The sequence below is a fragment of the Tetrahymena thermophila genome (genome assembly GCF_000189635.1).
Source record: "Tetrahymena thermophila SB210 genomic scaffold scf_8254667, whole genome shotgun sequence".
Taxonomy (NCBI): domain Eukaryota; phylum Ciliophora; class Oligohymenophorea; order Hymenostomatida; family Tetrahymenidae; genus Tetrahymena; species Tetrahymena thermophila.
This window is the reverse complement of record NW_002476434.1, coordinates 1,131,163-1,158,132: the sequence shown is the minus strand read 5'-3', so window position 1 is coordinate 1,158,132 and position 26,970 is coordinate 1,131,163. Positions and strand designations below refer to the sequence as shown.

The following is a 26,970-nucleotide window of genomic DNA, read 5'->3' as shown; positions in this document are numbered from 1 at the left end:
CCACAAACTCAATACACTATTAATAAATATAGATTTTATTTATTAAAAAATTTATTTGTTTTCTTTGAACATTTAATAAATGCCCCCAAAACCTGCAACAAACACTAATAAACCTACTGCATCTTCTACTGCAGTAAAGCCAACTGGATCAACAGCTCAAAAAACAGCTGTTACAACTTAGGCAGTATAAAAGCCATCGTAGACAGTTACAAGTACTGCAAATAAAGCAGTTTCTTCTGTTAGCAATAAACCAGCAATAAATTAGGCTAGCAAACCTTCTCAGCAAGCAGTCTAAAAACCTACTGTTGCATCAAATACAACTAAGCCAGTTGTAAGTAATTCAGGAGTTAAAACTAATTCTACTTTAGCAAAAGCTCCATTAAATACAGTAACAAAACCAGGTTTAGCTAATAACAAAGGAGCACCCTAATCATAAAATCAAAAAGTAGATCCAGCTGCTGCAAAAAAAAAAGAAGAAGAAGAAAAGAAGTTATAGGAAGAAAAGCTTAAAGAATAGTAAAAAGCAGAAGAAGAGGCAAAAATAAAAAAAGAAGAAGAGGAAAGAAAGCAAAAAGAAGAAGAAGAAAAGAGGATTGAGGAAGAAAAGAAAAAGAAAGAAGAAGAAGAGAAGAAAAAAAAAGAAGAGGAAGAAAGAGCTGCATTAGAGCTAGCTGAAAAACAATATAAAGAGGCTAAGTTAGCAGAGGAAAAGAGAATAAAAGAAGAATAGGAAAAGTTGAAGAATGGAAAGATAAATGTTAAAACAAATACAGGCGGCTTAACTTCAACTGTACCTTTTACAATAAAAGATGGGTGTGTATCTTATGACTTAGTAGATGATGAATTAGCTCTATCATTTGCTTATGAAAAAGGCTACTAATTCTTTTTAACAGTAGAGAAAGATGGAAAACCTGATGAATCTGTCTCATTTTTTAGTTAAGGATCAGGAAAAAATAAAACATTTAACAATTTACAAGCAGGAACAACTTACTGGTGTGTTGTTTTGAAAAATGATGCAGCTGAAAGTAAAAGAAAGGCCTACAAAGTAGATGAAAGCTCTTTTGGAGGATCTAAAAGCAATGAAAAAAGAGGTGAGGGTTGTAGTTGTTTATATGGAAATCCTTGTGTGGATTAATATGTTTGTCTAGACTGGAATAACAGATTCACAATAGCAAAATAAAATTTAGGAAAAAAGTGATTTTTTAAAATCAAGAAATTCATTTTAATAAAAAAGAAAGGAACTTATAAGTAAATAATAAAAACTAATTATTATACATTAAAATATATATTTTACTTTATATTTTATAGCTTTGTAGAGATGTAAATAAATAAATGATTAACAATTTATTATGATTTATTAAATTAAAATTATTTTTCAGCAATTATCTTATTAAAATAAATAAATTTATTATGTCTTTTTTTATTTTCAAAAATATATTATTTATTAATTTCATTTAAAAAATAAATTTTTTTTTAATGATAATTTTGATGTTTTGATACTTTTCTTTAGTGATTCAAACATTACTTTTCAAATTTAATAATACAAATAAACCTTAATTAAGAGTTATAAATAATATATTCACTTTTTTTAGTTAAATTATTTTATTATCTTTACATTCGTTATGATTATTGTTCAAACAAAATTATAGATATCATAGAACAATATGACTACGTTTGTGTTATAATACTTATGAAAGATTACCAATTTTTCTAAATCGATTATTTAACATTTATTTTAAGTAACTATATTCTAATAAAAAAAGAATTTTTGCAAATATGAAAATCAGTAAAAAAAATGGTAAAAAAATAAATATTTTTTACCCACTAAAAAAAATTTTAGCTGATAACTTAGCCTATAAGCAAATAATTCTCATAACCTCTAACAAAAACCGCATTTTAATGAAAAAAATAAAATAAATAGGTTTTTAGAAACTGTTAATAATTATTAAATCCATTTAATGTAGAAAAAGTATATAATATATATTTATATAATATATTAGTTAGGTTTACATTTTATTAGAATTATGATAAAAACTTTCATTATAAACGTTATTTTTTTGTATTTAGTAGTATGAGTGTAATCAATGAAAAAGCTAAGAATAAAATTACTAACAATAAAACACTCATCCATTTACCTAGATCTAAATTAGTTTATCCTATTACATCAATTGTAAAAGGACTGTCTGTGTAATTATTACGAACTAAGGCTTCGAAAGCATATCTATAATTAGAAAGCCATTAAATCCATGCATTCCAATCTGGCATATCAGTAACATTTTTATAAAAACCAGAAAATAAGAAAAATGGAAGAATCATCATAGGAGTTATATTGATTGCTGTTTATGGATCTTTAAAGAGTGAACCGCAAAAGAGTCCTTAGGATAGACCGATGAAGCCGTTAATTATACAAACAAGTACGAAAAAGCAGAAACGACCAAAATTTGCATTTAAACCAATCATATAATAGCTTATTGCAACAAAAATAGTAGGACATACTAAGGCAACCATACTTTCAATTGCCATTTTAGCTAAAAAATATGCAGTTGCTGAATATAATTTGGCATTTTCTTCTTTAAGATAAACTCCTTTTTCTAAAGGAAGAGAAAGGACAATAGGAAAAAGAGTATTCATATGAGTGGTTTAAATTAAAAAGAATATAGCACCATTATAATCATTAACTACACGCTAGTCATCTCTATGAGATTCAGGATCTGGAAGATTAAGGTAAATTAATCCTGTAAATAGACCTAGGATAATTGCTTGTATAATTTTAGCTCTAAATTCCATAGGATTTCTTTATACATTTTTAAAATTACGCTTAATAAGAATGCTTACTTGAGTAAAAAATGAAGCTTGTGCAGATTTGTGAAGAATTAACTCAGTTCCATGTTAATCAATTTCTTTAGAAATTTCATCACTCAGTTTCTTTTCAAAATTTTCAAAGTAGACTTTATAATTATTTCTGTTTTCTTCTGATTCAGCATGCATAATACTCATAAAATAATCAGCTGGATTGCTTAGATGAGGACATTAAAAACCAAAAGATCCAAAATAATCTATAACTTTATCTCTAGGTCCCTGATAAATAAATTTACCATCTACTAAAAGTATCAAACGATCAAACTTCATGAAAATTTCAGAGGAAGGTTGATGGATTGTGCAAATTATTGTTTTGTTTTATTCCCTAGCATATTGTTACAAAACATCCACAACGTTATATGCAGTGAAAGAATCTAGACCACTAGTAGGCTCATCTAAAAAGATGACATCTGGGTCACTCACTAACTCGAAAGCAATTGATGTGCGCTTTTTCTCTCCCTTTGTGATACCTTTTACAGCATAACCACCTATAAGACTGTTTTGACATTTTTCCAAGCGCATAATTTTTAATACTTCTTGAACTTTAGCCTATTTTTATTACTCAGTACCTGTCATTTTTAAGTTAGCAGCGAATTGAAGAGCTTCTAATACTGTCATTGTTTCTAGAATTAGATCCTCTTACATAACATATGCAGCAAAATTAGAAAAAGAGCGAGCATCAAAGGTCTTTCCATTGGCAGTGATATCTCCTAAAAGTTTAACTTCATTTGTATTTTCAGCTCTGCAACATAAAATGTTAAGTAAGGTAGTTTTACCAGCTCCTGAACTACCCATAATAGCAGTCATTTCTCCTGCCTTGCAAATTCCTGACAATCCTTTGAGAATTTCACGATGATATTTTTTTGTATGAGCTGTATATTTGACATTTCTCCATGTAATATCAACACCCTTTTTAGCTTATTCTTAGTAAATCATTAATTGTTTTTTTCAAGTTTTTGTTCTGATTTATCAATCTAATTATTAAAATTTAAGTAGGAATAATTTTTTATGAGATCTTAATCAATAAGATTTAAAGAAAGGTTGTATTTTTAGAAGATTAGTAATCAAACGAAATTTAATTATTTTTGTTAATTATTAATTAATATAAATTTGGTTTTTCCTATCTTTAAGATTTGAATAGCTGCATAAGATATATTTATAAATTTTTCTTATAAATTATAATTGAGAATTAAAAATTGCATGAGAATTTATGTAAACATCAAATTATTAAATTTTATTTTGTTATTATGATTAAAGTAATCAGTTGCTATAAAATTTATCAAATCTGATTAATTTTGAAGTTTTACGAATTATCTAAGTAAAAGTAAATCTTCCTTTTTTCTAAATCAATAAAATGCAATCTAAAATCAATTAATTACTATTCCAGAAATACCGAATAAAAGCAACTTTATGAGCTTTAAAAGTTTTGTCATTCATAATTTTTGAATAGTTAAAAAATTTTTAGTTCGAGAGTTTCTAGAATTTTTCCACTAAATCTATTTTTATGATTTCTTTGAAAATCAATTAATTATTTATAAACTTACTTGCAGATTTGAGAGTAATTTAATTTCTGGAACAATTCATATGTCATATCTTAATTTATTATTAATCTAATCACAATTTAACATTACTTTTTTTTCTAATATTAAAATAGTTAATATTATTTATAATTATAAAATAAAATAATAATATTTTATAAAATTATTTTGATATTAAAAAGCTTAGAATTAAGTAAATCAAATTTCATTTTTAATAAAGATTAAATTTTGATTAAAAAAACTGAGTAATAAATCCTTCAAAAACAAATTTTAATTAAATAAAAAAAAAATTGCAAATAATTTAAAAGAGTAACTAAAATTTCGAGAAAGTTTAATACTGCAATATTATTAATTAATAATTATTTTTCTGGAATATTTCTTATTTTATAATTTTTAATACTATTTATCTAGCATTCATATAGAGCATTTTAATTTTTTTAACAACAGTACAAAAATAAGTAAAATAATTATTTTAACTTGGATTTAAAGTAAATTAAAATTGCTTTAAATTTAGCCTACTACCTTGGGCGCTCTTGAATAAGGATTATAGTAAAAATAATAGTTTTAAAATTTTTGATCCAAATTAAGGGTCTCAAGTAGACTTTAAAGATGGGGGGATGCACTTAATTAATGAGGATTTAGAGTATATTAACAAGATTTATATTTTATCAAAATTATTATATAAAATTTCACTATAATCTTTATTTTTTTGTATTTAGTACTATGAGTGTAAATGTTGAAAAAGCTAAGAATAAAATTACTAACATTAAAACACTCATCCATTTTCCTAGATCTAAATTAGTTTATCCTATTACATCAATAGTAAAAGGACTGTCTGTGTAATTATTACGAATTAAGGCTTCGAAAGCATATCTATAATTAGAAAGCCATTAAAACCAAGCATTCCAATCTGGCATATCAGCAACATTTCTATAAAAACCAGAAAATAAAAAAAATGGAAGAATCATCATAGGAGTTATACTCATTGCTGTTGATGGATCATTAAAGAAAGAACCGCAAAAGAGTCCTTATGATAGACCGATGAAACTATTAATTATACTAACTAATACGAAAAAGCAGAAGCGACCAAAATTTTCATTTAAACCAATCATATAATAGCTTATTGAAATAAAAACTATAGGCTATACTAAGGCAACAATGCTTTCAATTGCCATTTTAGCTAAAAAATATGCATTTGCTGAATATAATTTGGCATTTTTTTCTTTCAAATAGACTCCTTTCTCTAAAGGAATAGAAACGATCATTTGAAAAAGAGTACTCTAATGAGTGTTTTAAATTAAAAAGAATATAGCACCATTATAATCATTAACAACACGCTAGTCATCTCTATGTGATTCAGGATCTGGAAGATTAAGGTAAATTAATCCTGTAAATAGACCTAGAATAATTGATTGTATAATTTTAGCTCTAAATTCCATTGGATTTCTTTATACATTTTTAAAATTACGCTTTATTAAAATGCTAACTTGAGTTAGAAATGAAGCTTGTGCTGATTTTTGAAGAATTAACTTAGTTCCGTGTTAATCAATTTCTTTAGAAATATCATCACTCAATTTCTTTTCAAAATTTTCAAAGTAAACTTTATAACTTTTTCTATTTTTTTCTGACTCAGCATGCATAATACTTATAAAATAATCAGCTGGATTGCTTAGATGGGGACATTAAAAACCAAAAGATCCAAAGTAGTCTATAACTTTATCTCTAGGCCCTTGATAAATAAATTAACCATCTACTAAAAGTATCAAGCGATCAAACTTTATAAAAATTTCAGAGGAAGGTTGATGGATAGTGCAAATAATTGTTTTGTTTTATTCCCTAGCATATTGTTACAAAACATCCACAACGTTATATGCAGTGAAAGAATCTAGACCACTAGTAGGCTCATCTAAGAAGATGACATCTGGGTCACTCACTAGCTCGAAAGCAATTGATGTGCGCTTTTTCTCTCCTTTGGTGATACCTTTTATGGTATTACCACCTATAAGACTATTTTGACATTTTTCTAAGCGCATAATTTTTAATACTTCTTGGACTTTAGCCTGCTTTTATTGCTCAGTCCCTGTCATTTTTAAGTTAGCAGCAAAATGAAGAGCTTCTAATACTGTCATTGTTTCTAGAATTAGATCTTCTTACATAACATATGCAGCAAAATTAGAAAAAGAGCGAGCATCGTATGACTTTCCATTGGCAGTGATATCTCCTAAAAGTTTAACTTCGTTTGTATTTTCAGCTCTGCAGCATAAAATGTTTAGCAAGGTAGTTTTACCAGCTCCTGAACTACCCATAATAGCAGTCATTTCTCCAGCCTTGCAAATTCCTGACAATCCTTTGAGAATTTCACGATGAGAATTTTTTGTATGAGCTGTATATTTGACATTTCTCCATGTAATATCAATACCCTTTTTAGCTTATTCTTAATTAATCATTAATTATTTATTTATTTTATCTAAATTTTGTTAAAACTACTAGTTAGTAAATTTATTTAATATTTGATTACTATTAATTTATTTCTTCTCAACTTTACTATTTGAATAGATAGATGTATAAGATTTGTTAATTAATTTTCTTATGAAATATTATAAAAATTTCAAAATAGCATATTAATTTATGTAAACATTAAACTATTAAATTTAATTTAATTTTTGCATCATTATTATTTGAATAGGTATGTGTATAAGATTTGTTAATTAATTTATTTTTCTATTGAAATATAACCAAAAATTCAAAATAGCATATTAATTTATGTAAACATTAAACTATTAAATTTATTTTTTTATTACTTGTTAAGTAATAATTTGCTTTAAATCTGATAATTTCTGAACTTTTAAGAATTGTTTTAAATTAAAGCATATCTTCTTTTTATCTAAATCAATGCACTACACTATAATAAAAGTAAATATTACTCTGTAAGCGCATGATAAAAATAGTTTTTTGATAATTAAAATAGTTAGTATCCATAATTTTTTGTATTATTTACACAATTTTAATTTGAGAGTTACTATAATTTATGTATATTATTTATTTTATTTAGGCTTTCTTTGAAAATTTATTAATTTTATTTATACATACATAATTTCTGTAAAACTTTTTTTTCTTTATCAATTCATATTCTTGTCTTAATTTATTATAAATATAATCACATTTTAATATTTAAAACTTACTTTTGTTTTATCATAAAATATTTTAAATTATTTAAAAAAATTAGAATTACTTAATTTATATTTATAAAAGAACCAATATATGTGGAAAAGAAATAAATTACATTTTTAATGAAGATGAAATATTACAAAAATTTTATTGAAAAAATTATTTAGAAAAAATATAATTTTTATTGACTTCAAAAGAACATTTATTAATCTTTAAATCATAAATATATTTGATTATAAACATTATGTAAATATGTCTTTTATAATGTATCATTATCAAAATTAATTATAAGTTTTATAAAAATATACTCATACAAATTGAAATGATATTAGTTATAAATTAATAGGATAATTAATTTGCTAATCCATAATTTTAAATATTAAATTTTTAAAAAGGGTTTTATTTTATCTAAATTTACAAATATTTATTCGATTGCACCATTTTTTATTTATTTTAGCTTTATCTAATTTGAATTTATATTTTAAATTTTAGTCATTCATAGCTCAAAAAATATTTTTTTTATTCTGTCTTTTTAAACTTAATATATTTTTCTGCTATTTCTAAAGTGTTTTATTTAGATAATGGCAAAATTAAATTTTTATCCACAACCATTCAAAATAATTTATAATTTTTTGTATAATTTATCCATAAAAAAAGTTAAATATCTCAAAATATACACTTAAATTTTAAAAAACAGAATTAAGACATTAACAATTAAAATAATTTATAATAATTCTCAATAAAATAATATTTTTTCTATCAAACTTAATTAATAAAAAATAAATTTGATTATATTTTAATTAATTTCAAAGTAAGATAAGAATTGAAGAATAGACAAAAATCTTTTACTTCAAGTACTAAAATTATCTAGCAACTGCAGATAATAATTATTAAAATTTCTGTAATCTTTTAATGAATTGATATTTGAATTACAATAAAAGCATCAGTTTACAATTTACTAAAAGCAAAAATAAATCAATTAATACGTATGAAATGAAAACACTTTTTTTATCAAATCTTTTGCTTTAATTTAATAATCATTTTTAAAAATAAATAAACAAATCATACTGAACTAGATTCAAATCTTTTTAAAACTACCTAATTTTGTATATTTTTTTAAAATAATCTTTATATGTAACTGGAGATTTTTGAATTTATTTTACAAAATTTAAATTTTGTCCAATTTATGTAGAAAAATACACAATAAATCCTTGAAGATAGACATATAATTCAATTGGCTAATCTGCTTAATGTATTATCTATAATTAATAAATTATTTAAACTAATCAAAAATCAGAACACATCTTAGAAAAAAAAGTATTTAATACTTTTCTATAAACTTATTAGTACTTTTGTATTGAGCTCTTTATTTTCCATTTAAAATAAAAAATAATCGCATGAAAAATCAAAATTTTACAGTTGGAATACCGATTGATAATGGTTTGAATGAAGAACCCCATCTTATCAGTTATGAGAATTATTCACAGTAAATTATATAACCACTTTATGAAGTTGAATAAAAATCCATTGTTGAAAAGAATCTAAATCCAAATAATTGTAGCAATTAGCTCTAGAACCCTGAATAGCTGTATTGTACAATTTCTTTAAGATCAAATTAAAACAAATAAAATATTTTGTTTGATTGTTTGCAGCTTATTTATTCAGAATTGAATTTAGATATTTAAAATCTGAATTTGATTAAAAAATTAGACTTGCTTTCAGCTATAAAAATGGACAATTTAGTAATCTAGCCCATCATTAATAACAATTAACACATTTCAAGCAATCAAATCAGAAATGGAAAATTCTCATATTGCTGTAAAAATTTGTAGCAAACAATTAGCTCATACTTCCATTATCTGTTATTTTTACTTTTTTATACATCTATAACTTTAGTAATTGGGTATTCAATTTATTTTAGCAAAGGCTATGGCTCAAACTTAAATATTCTTTACGTTGCTCATGTCCATTTATTTTTGTTTTAAATCTTGTTTTTAGCAATAAGTTTATCCTACTCTATGCCTAAAATGATAACATTAAATTACTTATTTGCTATAGTTAATCTAATACTTACTTGTTTTGTGATAATTGTTACTTGCTATATAGACTTGAGTAATGGAAATTTTGATTTCATAGTTCGCATAATAGTCTAAGTTTCTTCTTTAGCAGTCATTTTTATTTCCTTTGCTTTATACAACCCTATTATAATAGCTTCAAGGAGATTCTTCGTACTTGTAAAGTAATTAGAATTGACTTAGTTTTTAGATGGGTATTATATCTGAATATAAATTATAAAATTGTTAATTATTTTTCAAAACTAAATTCAGTTTGGTTTAATAAAAAATGTATATCCTATATTTGTTTTCGTTATGGTCCTATTTTTTAAACAGTAATTTTCTTTTTTAATTTTTTTAAATAGTTTGAATCTAATTTTATTAAAATATGTAATTACTCCAAAACCTTAATGAATGTAGCTTGGGACATTTAAATTTCTTAAAATTAAGTATGGTATTTTTGATCAAGGTTTTGAGCAATAATTTTCTCAATAATAATTTTGATAATCTACAATAAATCCATTAGTTTTAATAAATAATAATAGATAGTTCATTTTTATATATTCTAATTTTTAAAATATTCAGTTTTCCTATAAAATATAAAACAATAAATTTTTTATGAAGTTAACCTTTTTATTGCAACAAAGATTTAAAAAGCTAAAGTTTTAATTTATTTTTAGCAAAAGAAAAGTATAAAATATTTATATTCAGAATACTTTTTTGTGTAAACTATTTCAATTTTGTAAAATGAATTTAGAAAATATTATTATTGCATACCCTTTTCTATATAACTAAAAACATATTGATATATTTATTACTTCTGTTAGGTAAAATAGAAATTAAAATAGTAAGCCGTACTACTTACTAAATTTGAGTTTTTAGAAAATTAGTTAGTTGTAAGGATCAGAATTAATTTACAAGTGTAAATAGAATTTATAAGAATAAATTTTTAATAATTTTAGAAAGCAAGCAAATATTAATCTGATAAAAAGACTAATCTGATCTAATATCGGTGAAAAATTTTCTAAAACAAAAACTTGTTCGTTTCAATTAATTGGATTTAAAAAACTAAAAAGAAAAATTTGATTTATAGATATTAAAAGTAGTCAAGAGAGTAAAATGTAAAATAAAGTATATGTAAATATATATTTTTAAATATATAAATAATAGTAAAATTATTATTTCTTGTTTATTTATTCTTTGCTTTTATACTTTTTATTAATGAATTGAGTTTAATTTGTCATTTTTATCAATTTTTTGTTCATGATTTTTATTTTTTTTTCAGTAGTTACAGCTTTTCTTCTTTTAAGATGCAATTTTTTTTAATGTTATTTATTTTTCAGTTTTATAATGAATGAGTTGATTTTAATAAGAATTTGCTTTATTCCACACCTAAAATCATCAAAATGTGAATTATAACACATCACATAAAGCTTATCTTATTATTTGGAACAATAAATAGTTTTTTCTTACTTGTGTTATTATATTTACACTGATTTCTGTAAAGGAAATAGGAAGTATACACTTATAGTAAATTTATTAAAGTGAAGAATTATTATTATCATTTTATTAAGGTTGAGTTTAAGTGATTGAAAATTCTAATCATTAAAAGGGTTTTTTTGCCATTCTATAAATGGTAAGGTCAATCCTAGTAAAAGGAAAAGTATTTAATGTTGCGATTATTGGTAGCAAATAAAAATAATTAGTTAATTAGTTAGTTAGTTAGTTTATTTAGCTTTTAATATATTGAATTACTAATTTTTAATTCTTTAGATTGCAGTTTTTATATTGTTCTATTAATAATTCTTATCTGAGTATGTTTTGTGTCTATTCGAATTTTTATGATTGCTACTAACTTATTTTATTGTATTTATTGTAAGTAAAATATTCTAACTCTTTATTATTTTTGATAGGACTTTATTACATAAAATATTTGGATCGGATTTTAGGAGTTTCTAAATAGAAAATAATTTAGGAATGAATAGTAGAAATAAGAGTCAATTAGGTTAAAAGGTTCATTAGAGAGTAGTATAAAAGGTTTTTAAATTTTTTATGAAGTAGTAATTAATTCATCAGTCAATCAGTCAAGTGATGGAATTTAAATTTATTTATTTATATATTCGTTTAAGCTTTTCACTCATATGATAATCAAAGAAAGCTCTGCAAATTTTCTATTTTCTCTGATATAAGTATTATTATTTTGCTATATTTGAGATAAATTTACTAAAAAGGAATTAAGTAAGTTAATTATAGTATTGTAAATGTAAATATCTATTGAAAGGTTATTAATTATTATGGCAGCTGAACTACTGATTGACTATTAATACGATATTTAATTATTTATTTTGTGTTTTTAAAGTTGAGAAATTAATTAAGTTTTGCATAAAGGTTGTTAGTTAGTTAAAGAATTTATTGATTTTTTTATATCAGACAAACTTGGGTAGGGCTGATTGATCATTAACTTTTGCAATGTCTTATTCATGATTTTAAATAATAGTATATTTTTTTTTTGTAGAATTTCTAAAATTGGGGGTAAGAAAATGGTTATTAATGGATTGTGTTAGCTTACAAGAGCAATAAACTACTAAGAAATTTCTTTTTTTAGCAAAAAGCTGTCTGCTCATATGTTTTCTGAGAAAGAAATGGTGGGAGCATTAACATTTTTTTTGGCACGACGCTCGAGTAATAAAGACCCTTAAGTAAGACCTTTGCTTTTTTTATTCTCTGCTATCTTTTCACTAATTTTTTTCTTTTTGACATGAAAATATTAGTGAATCAAATCAAGAGGATCAGCCATCTAAATATTGTGTTCCTCTAACCAATTGTTAATTTCTATCTCTTCTTGGCACATATGAGATGTCTACATTTCGGTTGTATGCTCATACACTGTCAATTCTAGTTTGAGATTAAACAAATAAATTAAAAATAAGTAAAAATTAATATTTTTCTGGTTTAAATGCCATTGTTATTAGAATGATAATAATAATTGAGAAAAGCACTATGTCAAATACTAGATTGATGATATAAAATTTAAAATTAATAAATTTTACCTGGCGCTTCACATATCTATCTTTCTTTATTAACCACTTTTTTCGGTAATGACATTTAGAAATTTAAGATGAAGAGAGCTTAATTTTAGTTTGAATATCGCTTTTTTTAAACAGAGCAAAATAAGTGGTTGGTTGAGCTTGTTTCCTCTTCTACTTTTTTATTTCCTTTTAATACTATACAATCCTTTACTTATCTTCTCTTATTTCTTCCTAAATTGTGTGTGTTTCTTTATATTTTCCTTTTTCTTATTTCTAATTACTTTTTTTTACTTTTTTATATATTTTTTGATATATATCTTCCTAGATATTACATAATTTTACTAAAAAAAGGAGCAAGTGCTTCTTCATGAGACATATGCAAATTGCTTGCAAAATAAATAAAAATTAAATAAATATTCCTTATAGCTAAAGCGAATCACAAAAAATATTTCAAATTGACTAAATAAATTGATCAATCAATCAATCAATAAAGAAATTCAAAAATTAAAAGAAATAAATGATAAATAATTACATTTAAATTAATCAAAAATCAATCAATATTTCTAATAGAATTTAAAAAGAATTTAATAAACTTTAGTTTTAGAATAATATGTATGTTATCTATTTTAAAATAAACCTATTTTTATCTCTTAAGGCGAATATTTTTGCTAGTTACAATGTTGTTTTTTAAAATGAGTTTCGTTCGTTCTTATGGAATAAAAAATCAAAAAAAAAAATAGCTTTTTGAAAATTATGATTTATAATCTTCCTAAATCTTTTTTGGTTATTTTATCATCAATGTAATTCAATTTATTTATTTAATTATTAATTAATTTATATATTTTTTCCAGAAAGTTTATAATAAACTCTCATTTCTTGATAATATCTTTATTATCCTTTTTTTTATGATAATTAATTTTATTTTCCTTATTTTATAGTAAATCTGTTAAAGGTATTTCAAAGTGGAAAATACTAATTATCAAATGAAATACTTATTTAATTGTGTTTCTTTTGTTAGTTATTTTTAAGATTTGGCTTAACATAAACTCTTTTATTACATTATCAAAATTAAATCAATTAAGGCAGAGAAGATATTCAAATAAATTTATTCTTTTATACCTTAAATCTTTATTTTTTCGAATTAAAGCATAAATTAATTTTAAAGATGCAAATCCTTTGATTTTCTGCAAAATTAGTAAAAGATAATTCTATAAATAGGTTAGGAAGTTATAAAGGTCAATAAAATTCAATTAGATTTTTTTAATATTTGAGTATTTATCTAAAAATTGCTTGTTTTTAAGATAAAATATCTTTTTTATCATAATCTCTATGAAAGAAATCTTAATTATCTTCCAAAAATTAAGAAAAAAACCTAATTTTTTCAAATTAATTTTAGATTTTTATGTTTGCCTAAGATTTAATTTTGATAAAAAAGAAGCTAACAACTTAAATGAAAAAAATTTATTTTTGTAAAAGGTTAACATGTTTTAAATGAGTTTTTATATGTAAAAAGTTAAATTTTTAAATTAAAAAATAAATGCAAATAAAAATAATGTTTTCAAAAATAATTTGAAAGAAACTATTCAATTTATAAATTAAATTTTTTTGTATCATTTTTTAATAAGAGGTATTTATTTACAAAATACAAATATTTATTTAAAACATTATTGTTATCATTTTTAGCTAAACCTTCTTTTATATTTAAAATATATTTATTATAATTTTTTTTAAAAAACTCATTAATTTTATTTAATTTATTTGGAGTTTGATCTTTAGTCTTTTTTTAATTTTTATTTGCATTCTTAATCTAAAAGAATGAGTTATTTATTTTTTTTTTCATTTATTGTTTAATTTTTGTGCAAGCATAATCTATCAGTCTTTTTTTAATGACTAGTTATTTATTTTTTCAATTCAGAAAATTAAAAGATTTAAATAGAGAAATAATATAATTCATTTATTTTTCAATTAAAAGTCTTGGCGTTATTGCTTGTATTAGATATGTCTTTTATTTTTGATTATTTTAGTTGTTTTAAAAATATTTGTCTGTAAGTTTCTTCTATTTTTCTTTGGTCTTCCTTGGATCTGCAAGTTAAACCTTATTTTTGTATTATTTTAGGAGGGGTTTTTTATCTATTTATATTTTCTTTTTATTTAATATTGCCTAGACTTTAGTTTAGTTAAGCAGGATGTGGTTGTTACACAGACTATTTATTCAATTTATTATTTTCAAATTAGCTATTACTTACTTTTTTTGAATTATTATGGCAATTAATAGTCTGATTGGTTGAAATATTTTAAAAAACTGCTCCTACCCCTTATAAATTTTATTATGATTATATGTATTTATTTTCTTTATGTTTTAAACTAATATTCAATAACGAGTTATTTGCCTGATTATAAATCTAAGATTTAGTAGGTGGTGAAATTCCTTCCCTTTAAGGTGATGAACTCTAAGAAAAATAAATAAATAAATAAATAACTCACTTTTGTATAAATAAAATTAAATTATTCTTACTCTTGTCTTTTGAACTCTTCCTAGTGAGCCTTCTTTAAAAGAGGTTTGTTTAGCACTGCAACTGGCATTAGGACTGTAGTGTGAGTACCTTGAATAGAGAGAATCGGTATCCTTTTTTATGATCATCATTTCATTTGCCTCTATATATTTGTATTTTATTTTTTAGTAAATAAAGTTACTCTACACTCTAATAAAATTTTGTCAAAATAAAAAATTTGATTTGCGAATATTTGCCACAATTTTATATTTAATGATTTATTTATTTGATTTTATTATTAATTGCTTTATTGTTTGTATGTTTAGTTGTTTATTTAAGTTTGGGAAGATGTTAATTAGTTAGTCTATTATGATAAATTTACCTTTCAAAATTTTCTAAAGTATATTGTGAATTTCAGAGTCTTTGTTTTCTTGAAGATTGATAATCACTTCTCTAATAAATAAATGATAAAATTTATATTTAATTTGATAATATCCTGATGAACAAACCATCAATATATAGATATCCATCCATCTGTTTCATCAAATTATTTAAAAAAATATTTACCTGAGTATCTAATTTATATTTGAGAACTGATTTTGCATGTTTGAAATTTACTCATTAAGAATTGAGTTTTTCTTAATTAACTAATTACATTTTTCATCCATCTTTTCATACTTTTCATTTGCAACAAGTATTAAGTATTTTAAATGCTACCTCTCTTTTTCAATTTTCTCTATTTATCCTACAAGCTTCTATTCTTTGCACATGAATTCTCTGTTTGACTCTAGTAATTCATTCTTATATAAAAAATTAATGTATTAAAATATGTTATGTATTTAAAGATAGATGTATGTTTGTACATGGTCTTCAGAGAGAAGTTGATAATTCTAAATTAATTATTTTATTTCTTCTTTTGTTGCTTACAAAGCTTGCATGATCATTTCGTTACTTTTATTTAAATTTTCATTTTTCTTTTCAAGCACATTAGTTTTCTCAACTTCAAGTTATATGTGGGAATGATAAGCTTACTAATTTATAAAAAGTGATTACAGTCTTTTAACAATTAATTTTTTAACAAACTGTAAATTAAACTTTATATCAAAAAATTCTATTAAATACCTGCACAGACTTTAGCTTCTGTTAAATTAGCTGATACATATCCACACTCAATTAACCTTTTAAATCTGATAAGCATAATTAAAAAGCTTCTTATAAATAGACTAAGCTTTCGTTAGCCTCAGCTTTTTTACAGTATTCCAAATTTATGCTTGTATTACAGGAGTCTACGCTTACTGCGCTTTTTAACCTTTCTTACAAATCATTTGGACTATTTCTTTAAATTTAAGAATTATTTTGAATTTGGTTAATCTGTAACTAAAGATTATCAGATTATCTAATTAGCTCTTCAGCTACTCCATTAAAATTTTTAACATCAAAACTAAAGTTTTTATTTTTTTCTTTGATATTATTGCAGATTTGTTGGCTCTGCTTTGACATGTTATTTTAAGATTCTTTCAATTGTTGAGAAGGATGATCATTTTTTTACAAGTTGTTTTAAAATTATGAATTATTTTAATCAAAAAAAGAGCATTGCTGCTTGCTGTTTAATTAATTTTTTTGAAGTTCTCGACTATCTTGAGTGTTCTAACTGTTTAAAATTTGATCTTCGATAATACTTTTCTATTCTAAAACGTCATCCTCAATAACTTCTTTGTTATTATCTCCAAGCATTTAGCTACTTTCTTAAGATTGAGAAGAGTTGGACTGTATTAAAGGAGAAGATTTTTCACTTTCACTAAATATTATTGAAAGATTATTAAAATTAGCTGAGTTGAATGATTTTTTAGCCTTTCTTAATGAATAAAGTTGCTGTTGTATTTAGTTAGATGTATCAGATTCGTAATCGCTATTTCCAGTCGGGCTTTATTGATCCTCGCAATAATTTTATACATAAATATATTATTGTTTTGAAGTTTAATCACCATGAATTATATTGCTAGCTTCGTCAATTTATTTCTTATTTTAAAAAATTTAATTCTAATCATAAGAATCACTCATTTATAGCTTAGATCTTATTAATAAGTCCTATTAGTAATCTTAAGTATTATTGTATTTATCTTCTTTGTTTTACTTTTTTTATTCGTTTGTTGTATTTACAAAAAATTCTGACATTTCTTTGTGGCCATCAAGATATTCTCCCAACTTTTAATTGTATTCTTCCTTCAACTTTTAATCTAAAGTTTTATTCATTTTTTTTTAGAAGAAGTTTTATTCTTGTTCCTATGTTTTTTTTGGAGATTGATTCTATTATTATTCTTAATGAATCTATTCATCTAGTGATTATTATTTTTACAAAATGAGTTATTAGTGCTTAGGACTAGCCAATATCTCATTGTTATAGCTTTACAACAAACCTAAAAATTAGTTTACTTCAGACCTTAGAATACTCAAGCTTTCTAATCCAATTTTATTTTTAAATTCTTCCTCTTAAACATTATTTTCTAGCTGCTTTATAATAAATAAATAAATAAATTAAATATATATAAAAATATTTTCATAGATATTTTTTATCGTTAATTTCTTTAATTGAGGCAAAAAGAAATTTGATTTTCAAATCAAAAATATTGCCAAAAGTCAAATATCAAATTTAAAGGAAGTAACTCAAAATATTTAATTATTATTACTATGATATTTCTTAAATTAATATTTACTTTAATGCTTTAATTGCTTGAACCTTTAGAATGATCTACAGAGCTAAGCTAGTTTGAGCTAAATGAGTTTATTGAGTCATTTGGATTGGTATATTTACTACTCTACACTACCTTGTTTTGTATAGCTTAGTTTGATATATTATTTTCTTAACTTTAATTATTTGTATATACAGAATTTGCATATTAAAAGACTGTCCCTACATTATTGTTGGTTAAAAGAGTAGTCTAGTTCAACTGTTACTGATTTCTAGTGTTAGAAGCTTAAGGAGATGCTTCTTTCTCTTGACAAATATATTCAGACATAATTTACCTTCCAAATTACTAGTCATTATTCCCTTTTGAAGGCGATCTTTACTTTTGCTCATTATTTCTACCAATCTTAGGACTTTCTTAAATATCATCAAAATCATTGCTATAAGTTTGTCTGATAAATTAATTTTAAGGCTTCTTTTAAACTGTAGCTGCACTTTCCTCATAATCATCCTTTTTTGATAATATCTAACCTATTATATTAAATTAACTCTCATTTCACTTAAAGTAAATTTTGATAAAATACTTACTTGTTGTACACTTAATATTTATTTCTTCATCTAAAAAGATGTAATTATTCTTAAAAAGTGTTGCTATATCTTTGAATTAATTTTTTCCATCAATTTAACTTGGATTTGGAGCAGGTGGTGCAATATTACTACTTTTTTTAAGAATAGAAGAATCACCAAGCTCAACTAACTCAAGTTCATCACCTTCTACTAACATCTAGCTAACAGCATTTTTTAGCTGAAGATCATTTGTTTACTTATTTTATTATTAATTCTACTTTTTTTAATATTTATTGTCCACATGAATATCATCAGCCCCATATTCCTTTGTAAAAAAGCTATTGTTTTTGAATGTTAGCTGTTCTTGATATGGATTAAGCTGTTAGTGATTAGTTTATGCCCTATTCATTCTTTCTGTTGAACTCTCGCAACTATTTTAAGATTATCTTGGAGATGATGATGAAGATAATACTTTATCTTGCAACAACTACTACTACATTATTTTATTATAATTTTTGCCTTAATTCTAACTAAATCAGTCTTTGCAGGTTTTATTTATATTCAAGTTTTACTATTTGTATTTATGATCGTTTGTGAATTTGCTCTTTTAATTAAAGTTAATACTATAGTTTTCTATATCTTGTTTAGATAATAAACAAACAACAATATTCTTAATTGCTAGCTATACATTTATTTATTTTCCTTTTTATTGTATTCATTTTTCTTAATTTTTAGCAAGCATTATAAACACATACTTATCATATTAATAAAGAAATTCATTATACTGAATTTGATTTTAACATAAACAAAATTTATCCGTTGATACTTAAAAAATCATTCGACAAAAATATTAAACAGAAAAATAATGAAAATTTTAATTTATTTTTGAATATCTATATTATATCTATATATTTTTAGATAAATTATTTTATTTTTTACATTTTAAATAAAGCTTGCTGAATTTAATTCCTCTCTCTTTTTAATTTCTTCTAGTATTTTTTTATTATTAAATTTTTGAGATTCAATATTCCAAACTATTTATACAAATATTTAAAGAACTATATGAGTAGTAAATTAAACATATCTTTTTAATTTTAGTTGAAAAATAATTTGTCTTTTTATCAAATAATAACTTTAATGAATCAGCTTTAGCTTTTTTGTTACTATCTTTTAGCAAGCAACTTTATTGATAAATATTTTTTTATGAATGAATGTTAATTAAATAGAATATTCGGTTTAAAATATATTAATTATAATTAAATAATGTTGAAACTCATTTATTTTTATTTTATAATTAATTTTAAAATTTAGAACAAAAAACAAGGGTAGTATTTTACATACTTATTAATACTAAAATATTTAATATTTCTATATCTGCTTAATTATTTTATGTTTGTCTGAATAGATTTATTTATTTACCCTAGCTAAATACTAAAATAAATACTATTTGAATATTAAAAATTAATTTTAACTGTTTTTAAATGAATATTGTGATTTATCTTATATTTATTTTTCATTTTTATGCTTTATAAAAATATTTTATAGTGTTATAACTATCTAAATGAATATTTAGTGATCTAATAGATATTTCTGATTTATTAAAATATTAAGTATTAATCTAATAATAGGCTAAGCTAAATTTTTTAACTTTGTAAATACAACAAGGATATATATTTGCTTAAATTTAATAAATAATTGATGTAAACTTTTTAAAATCATCCAAATAACACCTCTCCTACTAAGCATATAATATTGCATGGAATCAAGAAATCTATTTTATTAAAATATTTGCTTAATTATAAAATTTATATTGATGTTATAACTTACAAACTCCTATGTTTCTTGCTGCATAGAAAAGTATAATTAATTATTATTTTACAGATTACACTCCGCCATCAAATCTAGGTTAAGAGTTATCGATTTTATCCCAACCAACTATATTTATAATATTTTTATTAAGGTTATTTGCTAAATGAAATATTTGTTATTTATGCCAAGCCATATCTTAACAAATTTTAAAAATAATTGCACTTGCTATCATTTTTAAAAATTATAATTCACTAAAAATACAAAATAGAAATCTGCAATCAATTCAAATTATAATTATTACTTTTTCTTAAAAAACGCTTTTCATCCAAAATTGCAAAAGCATTCATAATTAAAACTATGAATTCGAATATTGAACCTAAAGTAAATGCCATTTATTTATTTATTTAATTTAAAAAATATTTATTTTGGTCCTTTATTTTATCTGCAGCTATACTATTAGTATGATCTATTTTTATTAATATAAATATCAATTCAAAAAATATCAATGAACAAAAATTTATTAATCAATCTAAATTATTATTAATTAAATACGTGCTAATCAAATAAACAAATTAAAATTTATTATTTTTGTCTAATATTTATTTATTTATTCATTTTTCAACAACAAAGTTTAATTTAAATTATACTTTTAATTGTAAATTTAAGATAAGATAAATTTAATTAAAAATTGAAATACTTTATAAAGCATCCTTTTACTTTAAATTTTACTATTTTATAGAGAAATAATTTTTATGGATTATAAAATAAATTATTAATTAATTTATCTTTTCATAATATAAAATTTCCATTTGTAAACTCTTAAAGTTATCAAAAATTAATATTATTTATAATGATACTTTTTTAATGTATAATTTTTTTAATTGGATTTAATTAATTATAATTAATTATCTTATTTAGTAAAATTTTTATTGAAAAATATTTTAAATTTTTTAAAAAAGTTTGTTTGAGGCTGAAAACTTTATTTTTTAAATTAGAATAAGCTTGAATGAATTTATTCAATAACTAAATCTAATAATTTAGTGGTTTGATTGGTTTAGTAAGTATATAGCTATTAATTTTTTTACAAGCTGGCTTGAGGTGATTAAGCAATCAGTATTAATTTTTATGTCAGCAACAACACAATAGATAATTATCAACTCAATAATTAAAAAATTTTAGTTTTATTATTGTGAATTCTCTTTATTATTCAATTTAAAACAGTTAAAAGTATTGATTTTTATATTAAAGAACTAATAGAATTTATTATAAATACAAATATTTAGTTTAAATATAACCAGATAAATTATTTTTAACAAAAAAAATATTGTAAGATATATTTATGCTTTTTCTAATGATTATTTGGTACAAAATTATTCCTTGATTATGTCAATTTGTTAAATGAATTTTTATATGGTAATTAAATGCATGAAATTTTAATATTATAATTCCTTCATGTTAGTTAGTCCCCATAAAAATTTGTAGGGTTTAGTTTACTGATTGAAATAAAAAAAGACCTACTTGAATTTTTTATTGGAGAAATGTGATAAAACGATAAAATTAAACGAAAATTTAGAGGTTGTTAAAAAGAAAGACTTTTTTAAATAGGCTTTAAAATGGATTTGAAAAGAATTAAAAATCCTTAAAAATATTAAAAAATTGCATGTAAAAATAGTATCTACCTAATTATAAAATATTTAAAAGTGTTATTTGATCATACTTTTTTAAGTTATCATTTATGTATTTAATTAGAAATTTCCATATTCAAGTAAATTTTTTCTTACAGATTATTCACTTATTAATAAGAGTTAATTTGACTAAATGATGTATGACTTGCTGCTGCTATTAATTAATTAATAATATAATTTATTTTTAATTTCAAAGTATTTTGATAATGTATTTTGAGTTGATATCCTTTTAAAAATTGTTTATCTGTAATTGTTTATTTTAGCTCCTCAAATTGGCATTAAATAAAAAAAATCAGGTTTTTTAGATAATTAAGTGAGTGCTGTTATATTAATTAAGATATATATGTATATCTGCTGTTCAACTTTATAAATGTAAGGCAGGCTTCTCTTGATCATAAAAAATTTTTGTTTCAATGTGAAATGAAATGAAGTTAAGTTAATGAATGAATGAATTATTATAATTTTTAAATTTTTAAGAGGAAGAAAGATCTTGAAAAATTTAGGATAATAAGCTTATTTTTTATTAACTAACTAAAAAAAAAAGAAAATAATAAAAGCGAATTAAATAAGTGGTAACTATTAATTTATCATAAATTAATCAGTAAATTTAGCTGATCCACAAATAATTTAAAAAAAATAAAACAACGCAATCATAAAATTATATTTTTTCTAGTTAGTTTTAGTTTTATTGGCCTGATTTTCTAAAAAAAATTTAATATCTATTACTTTTTTAGGTACTTTACTCAATTTTTAATGTAATACAAAAACCTTTGCTTGCTATTAATCTTTTTTTTTTTCCACTAAATGAAGCAACTTTTTCTGTAAAGAGAAGATTTAAAAAATCACAGAACAGAGACAATTTAACTTATTAAAAAAATACTTCAATGATTTAAGTGGATATTTATTAACTACAAAAACTGTATTTTGTTTTTTTGATATTTAAATTTCTGTCTTTAAAATCCCAACTTTATTTTAAAGTTTTAATTATTTTTATAGTATTTCAAGTCATGGGTAAATCAAAATAAAGGAAGTAAGTAAGTAAAACTGATTATATAAATTAAATTAAAGAGAAAAAACATGTAAATATGATTTATTTTTATTCCAGTAAACAATTAAGCGTGACAGTTATCACTTAGCCATCTAAAAATTATAAAAAAAATTCTAGCATTCCCATGCTTATTATGCTTATTGGAGACTGAATAGTCCAGTTGAAATTAATTGCAATTTGATTTGATAGTTCTCAAATAATTAACACGAAGAATTTATTGAAAGCTTTTTATGAATGATCTCACTTATAATTGAAAGCTAGCAAGTATACTTGCAAATAAATTAGGTAAAATCCATTCAGTATTTATTTGTTTATAACTTTTCGATAAAATTTTTGTTTTTAAATTTTATTATTCCTTTCTGTTGAATTAAAATCAAATACATTTAAGAATTTTACATTTTTTTTATTGCATTTGCTTTCATAAATCATTTTATCAACATGCTATAAATTCAGATATAAAAATTTGATTGCAAATAATTTAATCTAAGAGTAAAAAATTCCTAAATTAACTTAAATAATATAAAATTAACAAAAGCTAATTTTTTTTATAGCCAATTAAAAAATTTAATCTTTCGTTCAAATTATGCGTCTATTTATCTAAAAAACTGTAACAATAGATCATATGAAGGAAATCTGATATATTTCTAATTAACAATAAATGAAGCAATGAAGTTGATAATTTTTTTTTCTTCTCAAGGTATAGTATAGTTATGCTTAGTTAGTGTCTTTTTAAATTAATCTATATTTTAAGTCAAATTAATGCTAAGGTTAGATCCATCGAAGTAATTTATTGAATATCTGGTATAGAATATTTTGAGGTAAAAGGTGTTTACAAGGAGATCACTGTAATTTAAACAAAATTTAACTTAAATTAATTTTAGTAAAGTAGATAGATTACTATTATGTAAGTTATTTTACTTTATTAATTTTTATAGTTAATTAACACTTACTGTTTTGAAAAGGATTCAAATTAATATAACTTATAAATCAATTAAAAGTTATTTAATACAGAAATACACAAATAAATAAATAATAAGGCCTCGTTAAGTTAGATTATTCAAGTGGGTGACATTTTATAATTACTAAAAAAAAAAAATTAATGTGGGACTTTTTATTTTCATGTGAATATTCACTTTTTAAAAATTTATATGGAGAAAAAGGCAAAGTTTTTAATCAAATTTATCATCAAATTCAAATTTTTAGGTTCTAACTAAGGAAATAACTAACTATTCTATTTTCTTTCGAATAAATTAGTTTGGTCATAAAACTAAAATAATTTAAGTGAAGATTCTACTTCTAATTCCCTCACAGGAAGTTTCATGAATTATTGCATCATTTTTGTTTTAGAAAAGCAATAAAAATACAAATAAAAAATACTGATGTAATAAATCATAGTTTTTTAAGTATAATATTTTTTAAGGAAAATAATGTTAATTAATAGTAAAAAAGTTTGGTCGGTCTAAGATAGACAGACAGACACAAAAACTCTTAATATGAGTTAATACAAATAAAAATCAGATTTTTAGAAATATTTGTAATTTATTATATTCTTAAACAAGGTAATTCAATAAACGTTTGTTTTCTTACTAGATGTTATTTTGAATTTTTTTTATTTGATGATGTATTATGAATTTAAATTTGGAAGTTAAAGTCGGTCGGATGGTATAAAATACACAAAAAAATATATTATCAGTTTTCTATATATGATTAGGAAAAATAAGTAAAGTTGGTTTTATCTTAATTTTATAGCATGAAAGCATTATTTGTTAAATTAGGGAGCAATAAATTTTAACTTTTTTTAAGGTAAATTGATAATTAGAGTGAATATTTTAGAGTAATAAACAAATAAGTAAATAAAGATTTGAGTGATATATAATAAATGAAGAATAAGAAGAATTAAGATTAATATAATTTTAATTTAAAGAGGAGAAATTATTATGAAAATTGTTTGTTTTTATGAATGAGTGACTGAGTGAGTGAATTAAGGATCAAAGGGACTAGGATCTTTGAGACAATTGAAAGAGTTATGAAATAATTAAGTTAAAGAGGTGAGGATAATATAATATTGATTGATTTTTAATTTGTTAAATATTTTAAGATTAAAGAGAATTTTATTAAATTTATTAATGATTGATTGATTTATGATTTGATCGAATGACAGATACTTACTTATGCTCGCTTCTTTAGATCATTTAATTGTTTTTTAAATTAATATCTTGTTTTTACAAAAGTTATTTCTGGCTGATTTTATTACATTTACTTACTACTCGAATGATAAATCATTTTTAATTTATTATTAGAACGATGTATTAAATTTTTTTCAGTAGATAGATTGATATTTAGAAGCAATTATTCATTTGTTTACTTTTTTCCTTTATTTCTATAACGATCTAGGCAGGTACAAAATTTAAATGTTAATTTTCAGGAGTTAGTTCATTAGAGTTTTTTTGTTAGATTTTATATTCTTAATTTATTTAAACTCAAGAATTTAATTAATGTGCTGAGAAATAAAGAGAGTCAGAGAGAAGCAATTGTAAGGATCAAATTTAAGTTAATTTATGAAATAAAGAAATTTCTTGATAACTTATTTATCAACGAGAGGATATTTATTATTTGTTTTTTTAAATTTTAAGTTATTAACCGAAAATAGTTGGGAAAATTAAATTATTAATATCTTTGTTTTGATGTATATGGTATGCATGTATTTATTTATTTATATGTGTATTTGTTTTTGTTTGGTCTATTTATTAGTTTATAGACTAGATGTATTCAAAATTATTTACATTTTAATTAAAATTTTCAAAGCATTGATAAGTTGCGCAACTTTCTTCTTTAGATAAGTGTAGAATTACTGAAGGGGCTACTGATACTCACTTTAGAAGAGTTACTCATTTTAGTTGAGTTAGGCTCAACTTGTTAGACACCTTATTCGTCTAACCATTGATTTATTTTGTTTTCAAGTTATAAAAAATAGTCGTCTAATTCTTCATCCATGAGGAAATTAGTGCGAGTGAAAGCTGTCAAGAGACGAAGCTTTTTATTTGATTTAACAGCTGTCATGCAAGTGCTGCTACTCATCATCATATCTTAGGAAACATGAGAAGCTGTACTTGTGCTCATAAGCATAGAGTTGTTAGAATTAACCATTAAATTATCCATTTCATTGATGTTTCTCATCTTCAAATCACAGACAGAATCTTCTTCTTCCATGCAAGAAGTAGCTGAATAAACACTATGAGAGGGATTATATTCCTGCTCCTCTATGCAAGGGATTAAATCAGTAGATTCTTCAATGAAATCGTAAGCGTTATCGAAATTAATATTTAAGTCGCTTAAGGAATGTTAATTTTTGAGTTAGTTTAATAAAGCCATCTTAATTTTGTTTGAACCTGAAATACATGTTGAAGTAGATGAAAGAGAAAGTGAAGACAAAGAACAGATATTGCTCTTCTTTTTTTGAATTTTATTGAATCTACGGGCAGTTTATAGAGGTCTGCTATCAATAGTAGGGGAATCAATTATCATTTCAGACATTTTAGACAGTACTTATGTGTGTTATTGCTTAAGTTTGTATTAAGTCACAAAGGATCGAAGTTGATAGTTTTGATGATATTTTTGTTAATTTTTTTTTTTTTCGTTTATTGATTTAAGCAACAAACAAACAGTTTTAGTTAGGTATTTACGATATGTTATTTTGTAAATTAGAAATTTACTTCTTTTTTTTATTAGGAAAAGTGGGATGAGTTGAATTAATTTAATTATTTTTTTATTATATATTTTTTTATTGTTTGATTTAGGGGTTTTGATGAATCAAGATCTTTTTGGGTTAAGTGAAAGCAGTATCAGTAAAGTTGAGATAGAAAGAAAAAAGTATAAAGGCAAAAAGAAAGAAATTCACTAACCAAATAACAAATCCTTTACATTAAAATTAATTAAATCTTTGGTTTTATCTAACTAATTTTGCATTACATTTGTATAAATGATCTTTATCTTGCGCATTCAAGAATTGATAAGAAGTGATGCCAACCATCCTGA

The 26,970-nt window shown here is 22.5% G+C and overlaps 11 protein-coding genes across 11 annotated transcripts; 3 read left to right on the top strand and 8 right to left on the bottom strand. All coding sequences in view use genetic code 6, as the record gives it.

Annotated features, from left to right (window-relative positions):
- Positions 1-79: 79 nt before the first annotated feature.
- TTHERM_00035290 (hypothetical protein) lies at positions 80-1,198 on the top strand (the record flags this gene model as incomplete). The annotated part of the gene is made up of 1 exon (XM_971936.1): positions 80-1,198. One exon carries the CDS (start codon positions 80-82, stop codon positions 1,196-1,198), a length of 1,119 nt encoding a protein of 372 aa, XP_977029.1.
- An 839-nt stretch (positions 1,199-2,037) lies between these two features.
- On the bottom strand, positions 2,038-3,795 carry TTHERM_00035280 (ABC-2 family transporter protein; the record flags this gene model as incomplete). Its single annotated transcript, XM_971935.1, has 1 exon — positions 2,038-3,795. One exon carries the CDS (start codon positions 3,793-3,795, stop codon positions 2,038-2,040), a length of 1,758 nt encoding a protein of 585 aa, XP_977028.1.
- A 1,291-nt stretch (positions 3,796-5,086) lies between these two features.
- On the bottom strand, positions 5,087-6,844 carry TTHERM_00035270 (ABC-2 family transporter protein; the record flags this gene model as incomplete). The annotated part of the gene is made up of 1 exon (XM_971934.2): positions 5,087-6,844. One exon carries the CDS (start codon positions 6,842-6,844, stop codon positions 5,087-5,089), a length of 1,758 nt encoding a protein of 585 aa, XP_977027.2.
- A 2,126-nt stretch (positions 6,845-8,970) lies between these two features.
- Positions 8,971-9,342, bottom strand: TTHERM_000035269 (hypothetical protein; the record flags this gene model as incomplete). The annotated part of the gene is made up of 1 exon (XM_012797128.1): positions 8,971-9,342. The coding sequence occupies one exon, from the start codon at positions 9,340-9,342 to the stop codon at positions 8,971-8,973; it is 372 nt and encodes a 123-aa protein (XP_012652582.1).
- A 183-nt stretch (positions 9,343-9,525) lies between these two features.
- Positions 9,526-9,738, bottom strand: TTHERM_00035260 (hypothetical protein; the record flags this gene model as incomplete). Its single annotated transcript, XM_971933.2, has 1 exon — positions 9,526-9,738. The coding sequence occupies one exon, from the start codon at positions 9,736-9,738 to the stop codon at positions 9,526-9,528; it is 213 nt and encodes a 70-aa protein (XP_977026.2).
- Positions 9,739-12,239: 2,501 nt separating this feature from the next.
- Positions 12,240-13,024, bottom strand: TTHERM_00035250 (hypothetical protein; the record flags this gene model as incomplete). The annotated part of the gene is made up of 2 exons (XM_971932.2): positions 12,240-12,514; positions 12,670-13,024. The coding sequence occupies 2 exons, from the start codon at positions 13,022-13,024 to the stop codon at positions 12,240-12,242; spliced, it is 630 nt and encodes a 209-aa protein (XP_977025.2).
- Positions 13,025-14,609: 1,585 nt separating this feature from the next.
- Positions 14,610-18,892, bottom strand: TTHERM_00035240 (hypothetical protein; the record flags this gene model as incomplete). The annotated part of the gene is made up of 8 exons (XM_971931.2): positions 14,610-15,098; positions 15,164-15,303; positions 15,523-15,593; positions 15,708-15,940; positions 16,004-16,171; positions 16,263-17,648; positions 17,855-18,357; positions 18,415-18,892. The coding sequence occupies 8 exons, from the start codon at positions 18,890-18,892 to the stop codon at positions 14,610-14,612; spliced, it is 3,468 nt and encodes a 1,155-aa protein (XP_977024.2).
- Positions 18,893-20,108: 1,216 nt separating this feature from the next.
- Positions 20,109-20,594, bottom strand: TTHERM_000035239 (immediate early response 3-interacting protein, putative; the record flags this gene model as incomplete). Its single annotated transcript, XM_012797127.1, has 3 exons — positions 20,109-20,164; positions 20,221-20,328; positions 20,504-20,594. The coding sequence occupies 3 exons, from the start codon at positions 20,592-20,594 to the stop codon at positions 20,109-20,111; spliced, it is 255 nt and encodes an 84-aa protein (XP_012652581.1).
- A 3,007-nt stretch (positions 20,595-23,601) lies between these two features.
- Positions 23,602-24,060, top strand: TTHERM_000035238 (hypothetical protein; the record flags this gene model as incomplete). Its single annotated transcript, XM_012797126.1, has 1 exon — positions 23,602-24,060. One exon carries the CDS (start codon positions 23,602-23,604, stop codon positions 24,058-24,060), a length of 459 nt encoding a protein of 152 aa, XP_012652580.1.
- Positions 24,061-25,089: 1,029 nt separating this feature from the next.
- On the top strand, positions 25,090-25,497 carry TTHERM_000035237 (transmembrane protein, putative; the record flags this gene model as incomplete). Its single annotated transcript, XM_012797125.1, has 1 exon — positions 25,090-25,497. The coding sequence occupies one exon, from the start codon at positions 25,090-25,092 to the stop codon at positions 25,495-25,497; it is 408 nt and encodes a 135-aa protein (XP_012652579.1).
- A 237-nt stretch (positions 25,498-25,734) lies between these two features.
- TTHERM_00035220 (hypothetical protein) lies at positions 25,735-26,469 on the bottom strand (the record flags this gene model as incomplete). The annotated part of the gene is made up of 1 exon (XM_971929.1): positions 25,735-26,469. One exon carries the CDS (start codon positions 26,467-26,469, stop codon positions 25,735-25,737), a length of 735 nt encoding a protein of 244 aa, XP_977022.1.
- Between the last annotated feature and the right edge of the window lie 501 nt (positions 26,470-26,970).